The sequence below is a fragment of the Mobula hypostoma genome, chromosome 9 (genome assembly GCF_963921235.1).
Source record: "Mobula hypostoma chromosome 9, sMobHyp1.1, whole genome shotgun sequence".
In the NCBI taxonomy this organism is placed as follows: Eukaryota; Metazoa; Chordata; class Chondrichthyes; order Myliobatiformes; family Myliobatidae; genus Mobula; species Mobula hypostoma.
Genome location: NC_086105.1, coordinates 111,907,674 through 111,921,005, shown reverse-complemented (window position 1 = coordinate 111,921,005; position 13,332 = coordinate 111,907,674). Strand labels below are relative to the sequence as shown.

At 41.6% G+C, this 13,332-nt stretch overlaps 1 protein-coding gene across 9 annotated transcripts in view; it reads right to left on the bottom strand.

Moving 5' to 3' along the window:
* Nucleotides 1-6,847: 6,847 nt before the first annotated feature.
* Nucleotides 6,848-13,332, bottom strand: part of tnrc18 (trinucleotide repeat containing 18) — a 227,082-nt gene continuing 220,597 nt past the window's right edge. For all 9 annotated transcript variants that reach the window (XM_063058917.1, XM_063058919.1, XM_063058918.1 and 6 more), the window contains 2 exons: nt 12,711-12,947; nt 6,848-10,619 (listed from right to left, as the gene is read on the bottom strand). In XM_063058917.1, coding sequence (XP_062914987.1) covers nt 10,413-10,619; nt 12,711-12,947 — 444 coding nt within the window. In that variant the 3' untranslated portion in view covers nt 6,848-10,412. The remainder of the gene's footprint in view (nt 10,620-12,710; nt 12,948-13,332) is intronic.

Below are 13,332 nucleotides of genomic sequence, written 5' to 3'. Positions count from 1 at the left end.
TGCATGTGTTGATAAGCTATAAAACAATCAAGGTGTCTGCTTGACGTGATAAATCAGTAATGTGTATCTTGGCAGATTTATGAGCACCACCTGGCCCCAATTTGTCACTGAATTTCACTTCTTGTAGGGATATAGTGTTTTATATAACCCAAATGTTTTTAAGGAGAAGTATTATGTGACTAGAATAAAATGGTGACTGCCTCTCCGAGTAATTCAGTTAGGCATGGCCTGACGGCAAAGGAGGACATTACAATGAGAGATAATACAGCCCTTCAATGCTACGCTCTCCCCAGTGGGACTGAGTGGAAGTGATGTCCCTGGTAAGGTCGTGGTGTTGGGAGGAACCAAGCCACTGGATCTAGGAGGCTCAATGTGGAATGGATGTCTGAGCAAAGTTATTTTACCTGAAACGTTCCCTAGACGGGCACCAGTCTTGCAGCAGCAGTGAAACCAAAGAGATGTGAGAACATAGTGGCAGCCATACGTCTGCAGCCATGTAGGGGCCAGATTAACCAGTCTTTTATCCCTAAGCATCATTATTAAAACCGGTGAGCTTTACAATCGTATAGCTTCATAGTCAGAGATGTTTATCATCCCGGATTAATTTAATTCACTAATTTACAGTCCCTGGCTGTTTTGATAGGATTTCAACCTTTGCATCCACATCACTAATGCAGGTGCCTGGATAGCAAGTCGAGTAACACAGCAGTAGCATTCTGTAGTCCTAATACTGGGAATGTAGTCCATCTATGCAGAAAGCGGTGAACTGAGTGATACCACATTGACACAGTGCTCAATTTTTACCCAATGCCAAGACACAGTCTAGATAAGGTGTCAGGCATGAAGATGGTGAGGGTTCAGTCCCAGAGCAGGCTGACATCAGGCTTCAACAGCTCCGGTAGCCAGTTACATCATCTCATGTGCCGATTACCTCAATGGGCTGAGACCTTCGAACCTTGGAAAGCTGATATCATCGCCTCACCCTAAATCTTCAATCAGAGCAGCAGTGACAGCTGCCAGGGGAAACGCTTGCCTTGTGAGGCCTCTGCCTATGGGAGCAGAGTCTAAAGAGATATGCAGAAGGCTACCAATAGACCAGGAATTAGTAAGACCTTTTATAAGACTATTAGACACAATTTTACTTCTTCATTCATTTTCCAGGATTTGGGGATTGCTGGCAAGACCACCATTAATTGATGTTGCATATTGTCCTTGAGAGGTGGGAGCAAGCCTTCTCTCTGAACTATTGGATTCTGAGAAGGTTCCAGGACTAAACCTCAGTGACAATGGATTATTTCAAATCATGGTGTTGTACACCTTAGTGGGACCTTTGTGGCTGGCGGTGTCCCACTTGGCTGCTGCCCTTCTTCTGCGGTAGAGGCTACAAATTTGGGAGGTACTGTTGGGCTAACCTGGGCGAGTGTTTGCAGTGCACTCTGTGGGTGAGAGACACTGCGGGCACTTGTACCGGAGATGAATGGAATGAATGTTCTCGGCTGTGGATGGGCTACCAAGCAAGTGGGCTGCTTCGTTCGATTTGGCCAGGGCTTCATAGTGTCACACTTGATTAAGTGCTGTCTCGATGTTTTTGGCTTCCAGTGGTGGTGGAGTGGTAAAGATATCACAGTAATAACCCAGACGTTTGCACTAACAATCTGAGTTCGAATCACACCAGCTGTGGACACTGAATTCAGTTAATAATCAAATGTGAATAAGTCATCTCAGTAAAGTGAGCATGAAAAGAACAAAATTGTCAATAAAATTCCATCTGGTTCATTAACATCTTTCAGGGGAGGGATTTTGCCTCCTTATTCCTCCTGGCCAATATGTGACCGGCCCCCACCCTCAGACCCACTCTCCTTAGTTAGCTCTTGCACGTCTTCCACTCAGTACCATCACTACTATGTTAAAACTGAGAAAGAAAAAAAATAAGCAGATCACCTGACTTAGACACAACAAATTCATTCCCACCCCAGTCTGACCTTACAAAGTCCTCTCCAGGAACATCTGGGATCTGTTGTCTAAATTGGGAGAGCTGTCATGCAGAATAGTTGAACAGCAGCCTGGCATATTTGCACTGACAGATTCACATTTACAGACAATGTGCAGGATTTGTTTGTCAAAAGCCTTGACATTAAGTCTAATATGGACAAAGAAACCGTTTCTTAATTACCAACACAGCGATTCTTTGACCATATTAGACTTGATATCACAAGAGTTCATGGACCTGGAGTCAATGTCAAAGACTTCCAGGCTACTCCTTCCTCTCCATCTGTGGGGCAGGACATACCAAAAGGACAGATGACCCCATCTCACACCGCTTGCTTCTGGGCAGAGATCTAGGTCAAAATGTACAGAGAGTTGTCAGGGCAGGGGAATGAAGACATTTAACTGTGGGGAGAGAGCAGAAACCTGTGACGGGTCTAGAAGGCAGAGAAGCTCTGTGTTTGGAAGCTGGCAATGGTGAAACTTTGGTAAACTCCCCCTTACATGTGATGCACATATTGTATAAACATTGGCCGCAACAATCCCATTTCTAGACAAGTTACAGTGCCTATAAAAAGTATTCACTCCCCTTGGAAGGTTTCAAATTTTATTGTTTTATAACACTGATTAACAGTGATTTAATTTGGTTTTTTTGCACTGATCAACAGAAAAATACTCATTTGTGTCAAAGTGAAAACAGATCTCTACTAAATGATCTAAATTAACTACAAATATAAAACACAAAATAATTGATTGCATACATATTTACCCCTTCAGGTCAGTATTCAGTAGATGCACCTTTGGCAGCAATTACAGTGTGGATAGGTCTCTATCAGCTTTGCACATCTGGATACTGCAGTTTTCAGCCATCCTTCTTTACAAAACTGCTCAAGCTCTGTCAGATTGCGTGGGGTTCGTGAGTGAACAGCCCTTTTCAAGTCCAGCCACAAATTCTCAATTGGATTGTCTGGATGCTGACTTGCCACTCCAGGGAATTAACTTTGTTGTTTTTAAGCCATTCCTGTGTAGCTTTGGTTTTATGCTCGGGGTCAATGTCTTGCTTAAAAAACAAATCTTCTCCCAAGTCACGGTTCTCTTGCAGACTGCATCAGGTTTTCCTCCAGGATTTCCCTGTATTTTGCTGCATTCATTTTTCCCTCTACCTTCACAAGCCTTCCAGGGCCTGCTGGAGTGAAGCATCCCCACAGCATGATGCAGCCTCCATGCTTCACTGTAGGGATAGTGAGTTTTTGATGATGTGTGGTGTTTGGCTTACTCCAAACATAGTGTTTAGTCTGATGACTAAAAAGCTCAATTTTCATCAGACAATAGAACCTTCTTCCAGCTGACTTCGGGATCTCCCATGTGTCTTCTAGCAAACTCTAGCTGCACTTTCATGTGAGTTTTTTTCAACAGTGGCTTTCTCTTTGCCACTCTCCCATGAAGCTGTGACTGGTGAAGCAACAGGGCAACAGTTGTACGCGCAGTCTCTCCCATCTCAGCTACTGAAGCTTGTAACTCCTCCAGAGTTGTCACAGGTCTCTTGGTTGCCTCCCTCACTAGTCCCCTTCTTGCACGGTCATTCAGTTTTTGAGGACAGCTTGTTCTGGGCAGATTTACGCTGTGCCATAATCTTTCCATTTCTGGATGATTGACTATTCCAAAGGATATTCAGTGACGGAAATGTTCTTGTATCTATCTTCTGATGTGTGCTTTTCAATAATCTTTTTGTGGAGTTACTTGGAGTATTCTTTTGTCTTCATGTCTGTCAGATCGCTGGCAGGTGGTAAAAGTGGACTCTGTCATCTCTGTTCCTCTGACTCTCAACACAGGTGCCCCCCAGGGCTGTGTCCTAAGCCCCCTCCTTTACTCTCTGTGTACCTATGACTGTGTCACCACCCTCGCTCCAATCTGCTAATTAAGTTTGCTGATGGTACTATATTGATTGGCCTAATTTCAAATAATAACAAGGCAGCCTACAGAGAAGAAGTCATCACCCTGACACAGTGGTGTCAAGAAAACAACATCTCCCTCGATGTTGCAAAAACAAAGGAGCTGGTTGTGGATTACAGGAGGAATGGAGATAGGCTAATCTCTATCGACATCAATGGATCTGGGGTTGAGAGGGTGAACAGCTTTAAATTCCTCAGCATACACATCACCGAGGATCTCATGTGGTCTGTACACAGCGGCTGTGTGGTGAAAAAAGCACAACAGCGCCTCTTTCACCTCAGCCGGTTGAAGAAGTTTGGTATGGGCCCCCAAATTCTAAGGACTTTCTACAGGGGCACAATTGAGAGCATCCTGACTGGCTGCATCACTGCCTGGTATGGGAACTGTACCTCCCTCAATCGCAGGACGATGCAGAGAGTGGTGCAGACAGCCCAGCGCATCTGTAGATGTGAACTTCCCACTAATCAGGGCATTTACAAAGACAGGTGTGTAAAAAGGGCCCAGAGGATTACTGGGGACCCCAGTCATCCCAACCACAAACTGTTCCAGCTGCTACCATCTGGGAAACGATACCGTAGCATAAAAGCCAGGACCAACAGGCTCTGGGACAGCTTCTTCCACCAGGCCATCAGACTGTTTAAATCATGCTGATACAATTGTATTTCTATGTTATATTGACTGTACTGATGTACATACGTTTATTATAAATTGCTATAAATTGCATGTTGTACATTTAGATGGAGGTGTAACGTAAAGATTTTTACTCCTTGTGCGTATGAAGGATGTAAGTAATAATGTCAATTCAATTTAATTCAATTTTAATTTGAATTTCCAGCATCTGCAGAATTCCTCCTGTTTGCGTCAATTTAATTCAATATAGTTTTTGCCAGGATACTGACTCACCGGCAGTTGGACCTTCCAGATACCAATCTATTTTTACTACATTCCGTTGAAACACCTTGACCGCACACAGGTCTTCAAAAACAGATCTCAATTTAACTAATTATGTGACTTCTAAAACCAATTGGCTGCCCCAGTGGAGTTGGTGTGTCACTTTAAAGGGGGGGGGGGAATACTTATAATGCAATCAATTACTTTATGTTTTATATTTGTAATTAATTTAAATCACTTCATAGAGATCTGTTTTCACTTTGACATGAGTCTTTTTCTGTTGATCAGTGTCAAAAAGGCCAAATTGTAAAACAATAAAACATGAAAACTTCCAAGGAGGGGTAAATACTTTTTAATAGGCACTGAAGTTACTAAAACTTGGTTAGTATATTCATTTGCAAACAACAGGAATTCTGCAGATGCTGGAAATTCAAGCAACACACATCAAAGTTGCTGGTGAACGCAGCAGGCCAGGCAGCATCTCTAGGAAGAGGTGCAGTCGACGTTTCAGGCCGGGACCCTTCTTTAGGACTAACTGAAGGAAGAGTGAGTAAGGGATTTGAAAGTTGGAGGGGGAGGGGGAGATCCAAAATGATAGGAGAAGACAGGAGGGGGAGGGATAGAGCCAAGAGCTGGACAGGTGATAGGCAAAAGGGGATACGAGAGGATCATGGGACAGGAGGTCCGGGAAGACCTCTCCTCTACTGTATAGATGAAGCCACACTCAGGTTGGAGGAACAACACCTTATATTCTGTCTGGGTAGCCTCCAACCTGATGGCATGAACATCGACTTCTCTAACTTCCGCTAAGGCCCCACCTCCCCCTCGTACCCCATCTGTTACTTATTTTTATGCACATTCTTTCTCTCACTCTCCTTTTTCTCCCTCTTTCCCTCTGAATATACCTCTTGGCCATCCTCTGGGTCCCCCCCCCCACTTGTCTTTCTTCCCGGACCTCCTATCCCATGATCCTCTCGTATCCCCTTTTACCTATCACCTGTCCAGCTCTTGGCTCCATCCCTCCCCCTCCTGTCTTCTCCTATCATTTTGGATCTCCCCCTCCCCCTCTAACTTTCAAATCCCTTACTCACTCTTCCTTCGGTTAGTCCTGACGAAGGGTCTCGGCCTGAAACGTTGACTGCACCTCTTCCTAGAGATGCTGCCTGGCCTGCTGCATTCACCAGCAACTTTGATGTGTGTTGCTAGTATATTCATTTGAAATTTTCCCATGTCACTAATAATAGGGAATTTAATAACCTGTTGCTTTGCTTTTCAATTAATGTGGAAACATCACAACAGTGGGTGACCAATAGCAGGAGTGATGGAGTTGGGGGAGGGGCAGGCTGGGTCAGTTGGTGGTCATGTGACGGTTCTCCCCATCAAAACCAGGAACAGACAGATTGTATCAAAGGCCAGAGAAAGCAGAAAAGGACACAGTTCTTTCTAGCTGTAGAGAACAAATCAGATTTACATGTGTATCTTCAAGGACATTTTCACTTTTGGAAGTTAAGGAAAGGGCATGGATAGATTTTAGCAAGTGGTTTCAAAGAAAATAAAGCAAGACAGCTAAGGCACAGTCTGGATACACTGTGATTGAGATTCTCAAGTCATCCTCCTGTCCCTATCTATTCCACTTTGTTAACTGCCAGCCCTGCTAACAATAATAAGCTTGCCACTGTGGGGTTAAAAGACCATTGACTGATTAACCACGCAATATAAATGTACATGAACACCCATATCCAAAATACATCAGGTTAAAGTCCTCTGGCTAATGCATTCACCTGAAATTCTCCAGACTCCATTTTCAAGCACACACAAACCTGCCTTAAGCTAGATGGGGTCAAAGAATGCTTAGAGAAAACTCACCTCAAGCCCTTCTATTCAAGATGTGTAGTGGAAATAAATTGCCTGAGATATGTCGGGTGATTTCCTCTCATGCCTTTCTTCACGAATAAAATACGTATTTCAAAGGTCAAATAGACATGCTCACATAGACACGTACACGTACCAAACATGTTTATTTTTATATTCTGTTTATTGATGAATAAAGTATAAAAATCTGAGTTACTAAAATGCTTCAAAAGGAACACTTTGTAAAACTCTGACGTTTCAATAAAAAGTTCCACATGAGTTTTATACACTATCAGTGTTTCCCCCTTTCAAACGCAAGATTAAATGTTTATACAAACAGAATCAAACATGATGTGCCCACCGCTGCCCACTGCCCACCCCCACCCCCCACAGCTCATTTACAAAATGGTTTGATGCTTTTTTTAATTTCCAAAATAATTTTTTAAACCCCTTAACTGTTCTTAAACTGTTTTACACATAACAGGAACACACTGACTGTTGAAGGAATTCCACAAAGCAAGGACTCATGGATGGACCAGCCTCCTGCCTGCTTATGTCTGTCTATTTTCATGGTAATCAAAATTACAAAAAATCTTTTATCATCCACTAGCAGCTACTTTAGAGAATCCGGTCAGTCAACAGTATTGCACGTTTAGAACCGAGGAGCTTGTTTACTTTAATAAGGGGTATGTGTGGACGAGGATAAGCAAAATTAGGAACAGGTAGTGATTTCATTGTTACAATCCTCTTTTTAAAAAATTAGTGGCTTTTTACAAACATGAATACAATCCTCCATATTATAGCAGGAATTCATTACAGATTACTTACTGATTAACAGGAGGGAGTTAAAGTGTCATCGTTTTTAAACTATTTTCTTAAAGTACGCTACCCTAGACATTACTGAGACCGAAGTTGCCTTAGAATAACTCAATCATCACAAAAATGCGTGCAAGTGTCATCAGATCTGAATTCAGCTGAAGGTATTTTGTCCCCTTACCACCAACCAGGTATTTCTCCAGTTGAATGTGCCATCGGCAGATGCAGTAGGAAGACCCCACCCTCTGTACCCCTGAGCACTTCTGACCACATCGGTGGGCAGTTCCATCTCCAGTTCTACGGTGTTCTTCACCCGCTTTAGGGTAATCCATTTATGGTCACTTATCTCAGGCAATCTGCCCAGTGATGTCAATAAAATAACAAACTGTGTGGTGATTTAAAGCTTATAAAGAAGACCAGATGAAATTTTAAAAATATAGACATTCAATATTTGCTGTAAGACCTTCGCAAAATGGTCTTTGAAATCATGATGTCATTGTATGCACATTGACAACACGGAACACTGAACTTTTAGTTTCCCTTAGTATTTCTAATTCTTTTTATAAAAAAATGTAATTATTTTTTATAAGGTGAACTGGGGAGCTCAAACTTAAACAGACTATTCACTGACTAATAAAGTAGCTACCCGCATATGCTTTGAAACAATCCTCATCGATCCCTCCAGTGACCAATAAAGTCTTTAATTAGGTATTGGGCCAGTAATTCAACATGGGTGGCTTTGTATCTGCTGTCTGTTATACACTGGCTCCACAGACAGTGTTTTTGACTTTATGATGCTACCAAAGTCAAATTTCAATCACATTTCCTCTTTTGTTTCTTTGTGACTCTGCCTGATCAATATTTTTATTAATTATTTCCCCCAATTTAAAAATATACTTTTCTGAAGTCTTTGTTAATTTTATACATTCTATGTGCATTTCATTTCTACAATCCCACTTGAGGTGCAAAACATTGACGAGCTCAAACAGAAAAAGGGATATGCCACAAAGGAGCTGCAGCGGAATACCAACCCAACAGTGTTAATTAACATTGTAATTGCAGCTTCTGGGGAATCTAGAGGTTAATTAAAATGCGGTTAAGCATGATGGCAATCTCACTACACAAACCGGTCGCTATAGTGACAAGTGTGCACTACATTCAGTAAAAACTGTCTGCCTTAAACAATATGATTGAAAACCCTTCATGTTCCAGGACCTTTGACACATTCTGCTCTTCTTTGACAGGTGGAAAGTGCAGAGGTTCAAGTACACTTTGCCTGTTTGCTGCCTCCTGCCATTGTCACTTTGAACATTTTTTTACATTAAAAGAGCATCACACTAAATTTTTGCTTCAAGGTAGCATCACAATTGAATGTTCAGTTCAAAAAACAATGTATTTTTGAAGAATTAATTTAGAGAAATTATTGGTAAAATAAAAATGGTGAAATCACTTGATTTGTTTTAAACAAAGGGCTAAAATTGCTCTTTAAAATGTTTTATTTGTTAAAAGAATCTTCACTGTAAATTTCTTTAAAACTTATTTTTAATGCACTTAGAAGCCCAGAAAAATAAAACACGATTAATTTATAGTCAAACTCGAGTGACTTTTAAACGTAACTCCCGATATGGAGTAATTTGTTCAACAGGCATACTTTTGGTGCATTTGATATTTGCTGATTTTATTTGATACAAGCTCCCATAATATTTAGTTTCAGATGTATCGGTTTTAAAAGGTAATTAGCTATGAGCCAAAGATAAATCTCCACGAGAGATCTGATGAATTTTCAATTGGTGCTGGGCTTTAATATCAGCTGTGTCTATTAAGCATGCTCAGTAGCATGATGCATTGTGGGAAACACATGCCTTAGGCTCCATTGCAACAAAGAGTGTATACTGTCGTTCCACTGACGTGGATTCAAGTGCAAGTGGTTCGCATTTTCTCTGCGTAAGAGGCCTTACATGAATCTCTGCAGTTGATACCAATATGGAGTGAACTGCAAGTGGCATTCAAAGGTTTGTTGTAATTGACTGTACAACACATATAAGTATCTATGTACATAAAAACAATGTGAAAATCTCCCTCCTCATTCTCGATTGTCAGCAATCAGCTCTCCATAGAAGGCATTCGGCAGTGAATAAGTGCTTTCCATCAACACTATAGTTTTCTTATTTAGTCGCCATCTAGGCAAAATACTGCTCGAGTTCACTGTGAATTTACATTAGTCCATCTAGAAGAGTTCATTGATCTCACAAGCTATAAATAGAGCTTAACCCCCTCCTATCTCTTTAATAGGTCATATTTCACAGTCCTTAGAAAAGACTTCAATTGGATATTTGATACACGACATTCGTAGACCAATTTGAAACTGTACATTAAAGTACTTCCCTTGTCCCAACTGAACACAGTTAGGTTTGAGAGGAAGCAATCTGTGCTGTAGAAAAATACACTAATATAGTATCTCTTCTAAAACTTTTGTTTCACTTTTATCGACATGCTCAACGTCCATCTCTGGCCTGATTTGAAACAGAGTTTATTGGCCTTTCTTACATAGGCATGGTGCTGCTCAATATGGAGTAGCCATTAACATGCCACGCAGACAGCACTGACCAAAGATAATGCAGACCACACACAGAAATAATGCCATCCTCTTCATACATATTAAGTGCATAAAGCATGCTTTGCCCGTGCCTTTGGGGAGTCTGGCTGGCTGTGATTGCAGGTCAGCTAACTTCCTCTGAACTGGAAGGCACTGCAGAAGTCCTGCTCTTGAGAAACAAAAGCTACCCAAGAAAAGTGAGAAGGCCATTTTAGCCATATATTTCCTGGTTTAGTTCAATGCTTTGTTCTCTCTACACTTAGACTCTTGTCTTTGAAAGGCCTTAGACCCCGGTTGGCATTTCACCATTGTTACTAGTCTAGCAAATGATGGGCACGCCATCCGTGTTGAAAATCATGCCTGTTGTTGGTTCATAGGTTCCTGCCAAGTGGTACAAGTCTTCACTGTCTTGGTATTTCTTGGTCTTGACCATCTGCTCATACTGGTCAAGGTTGACCACCTGGCACTTGTGGGAGATCGTCTGCACATCATTTTCATCAATATGTGAAGACTGGTACAAGGCGCGCTAAAGGGGACAAAAAGGAGGAACAAGGTTACAGAATCCAAAAGCACAGAAGGAGGCCGTTTAGAACACTGTACCCATAACAGTTCTGAATGCACAAATGCTAAAGTTCCACTTTCCCTTTCTCCAACCCATAATGTTCTTTATTTTTTTTCTTAGCTGGTTAAGATCCGTTGCACTAGCTCAGATCTATCTCAGGGCTGTGGATTATGGGTCTTACCCTTCTTGTTAAAAAAATAATCAACACTTTTATATTAGGAGAACACAATGACTGTGACATTCCATACACTGAACACAATGAGTCCATCTGAAATCCTGTCCTGGCTATGGATTTGCGTAAACCTGCCAAGGGCTTGTAAAACCTAGCCTACTCAAAAAAAACGTAGAAGGCAAATCTTAGAAACATACAGCATTGAAGGGGGTCATGCAGTTCACTTGTCCAGTCTAGCTCTCCCAGCAAGATGAATCCTGTTCCCTCCCCAACTCCCAATCATTCAAAGTTTCCTGCAGTTCCTTTTGCAGCAGATTGAAATTGACTTCACTATCTTCCCTGGCAAAGGAAACATTTTCATCACGTTCACCTTGGTTTTTTTTACACTAATCCCTCTCATTCTGTGGCTTTTGATCCTTCTGCCAAAGCAAGAGGTTTCTAATATCATTTCTAAAGTGCTTTATCCAGAATTGGACAAATATTCCATTTATGGCTGAACCATGACCAGGTTCCAAGGGCTTCCTTATTTTTGCTCTCTACACTTTGCATATTAAGCCCAAATCCTGCAGGTGTTTTGAACCAATTTCTTAAGACTGCCTTGCCATTTTGAAATGTTTTATACACACATGCCATCCAATTGTTCTGTTCCTGTAGTCCTTTGAGAATTGTGCCCGTAGTTAATGCTGTCTCTCCTTATTCTTTCAATTGAGATGTAGCTGTCTGTAATTTCCATGTTAAATTTCACCTGCTACTTGCGTGCTCAATCTACCAAGTTGTATATTTTCCCTTGAACTGTAATCATAGTTTTTACTTTTAAAATGGACAAAATGTTTATTTTGCAAGCTTTTCTGGTGTAAGGATCAGAAATTAGTGATGACATTGAATTAGAACTACAGCAAAAGATATGTATCCTATGGTGACGTCTTTAACTCCTGGGATGATGGGGCCCAAAGCTCACTGGCACAACAGCCTTTAGTGAGGACAACTGGAGGCTGCAGTGTCACAACTAGTAGAGCTGATGTCTCACAGCACCAGATACCCAGTTTCAGTTCTGACCTCTGCTGCTGTCTGTGTCTACATGTTCTCTGTGTGACCACATTGAGTTTCCTTGCACATCCCAAAGGGTGTATATTGGTAGACCCTTCAGCCGTACTCACTAGTGCAAAGCCGAGTGGAGAATCGGGGGGGGGGGGATTTGATGGGAATGTGGGGAGATGAAATGGGATTAGTGTCGGTTCAAGATGAGACCAGCCTCATGTTTATCTGGAGCAGTAAGTTTTATCTGGAGCAGTAAGGATGCCATGTTGCACTGGCATTCTTGACTTGGAGAGGTGGAAATTTGCCAGCCATTCCTGAAACGTAGTCGAACTACGTATGTGAATGTAAAGGGAGAGGAAAGACCCACATTCGGCTCATTGATGGCTAAAAATATCCAATCAGATATGATGCAGATGTAAACGGGAAATTAATAGTTTATGTGGAGCCATGCTGAAGGCAAGTATAGGCTTTCGGGAGAATAACAAAGGAAAGACAGTGTGGGAGGAAGGAAAGGGGGAGAAAGAGAAATGTCAATAGGTAAGTATCCAATTATACTGAGATGTTAAATTATTTAATACATTTTTTGCATGGTTTTCTGTTAAGGTGTTGCAGTTAGCAGTGTGATGACTGAAGAAACAGGTATAAATCTACAAGTTCTTAATCGTAACTTTGGATACATTATATGGAAAGAGGCTCCTGTAAGTTACACCCCTTGAATTCAAACTCTAGAGTCAATGAGTCAGCCAGAAAACAATGCTAACGGAAAATACCTGGTCTTCACTGAAGGGTGTGAATGGGTGAAGACCCATTTCTGAAACAAGTCAAGAATTGTATTCCAAGCTCACCTTCCCATCGTTAAGTTTCTTGCCCAGGTTGGTCTCTTCTGGGTGGTAGAACCATTTCACTCGTACCACCATGTTGTTACCCCAGGACTCCCACATACTCTGAATTCTACCGATATAAGGCAAGTTGGGGCGTCCAGCAGAGAGAAAGACAGCGCAGTCTCCAAGACGAATTATTTCTTTGCCCCTGACAATAGCCTTGTAGAAGAGTTTCTTGGCTTTTCCCTTCATTCCTCTCCTCTGCACAAAGATGAGATATGTTAGTCATTTCCTGCAAATGTCTGGCAGTGTCACATCTGATTCAATCGCAAGCTGATGGTTTACTAATATAAATCCAAAGGCTAGCTTAAATAAGCTCACTTTATCTGTACATTAAGGTAGTGGGGTACTACAAGATTGATATTTTTCAAACCTTTCAGTTAAGAATTGCAAATACAAAAGCAAACGTTGCAAGGCCGTTCAATATCCTTCCTTCAGAGACTCTGATTTTTGGTGTAAGATGTTATTGTAATTTGTTCTGGTGAGGGTATTTCCATTACTAAGTACAGAGCATTTTCCATAGAACAATTCCATACAATCATTGGACTGTACAGCTCAGAAATGGATCCCCTTGGACCACCTCACC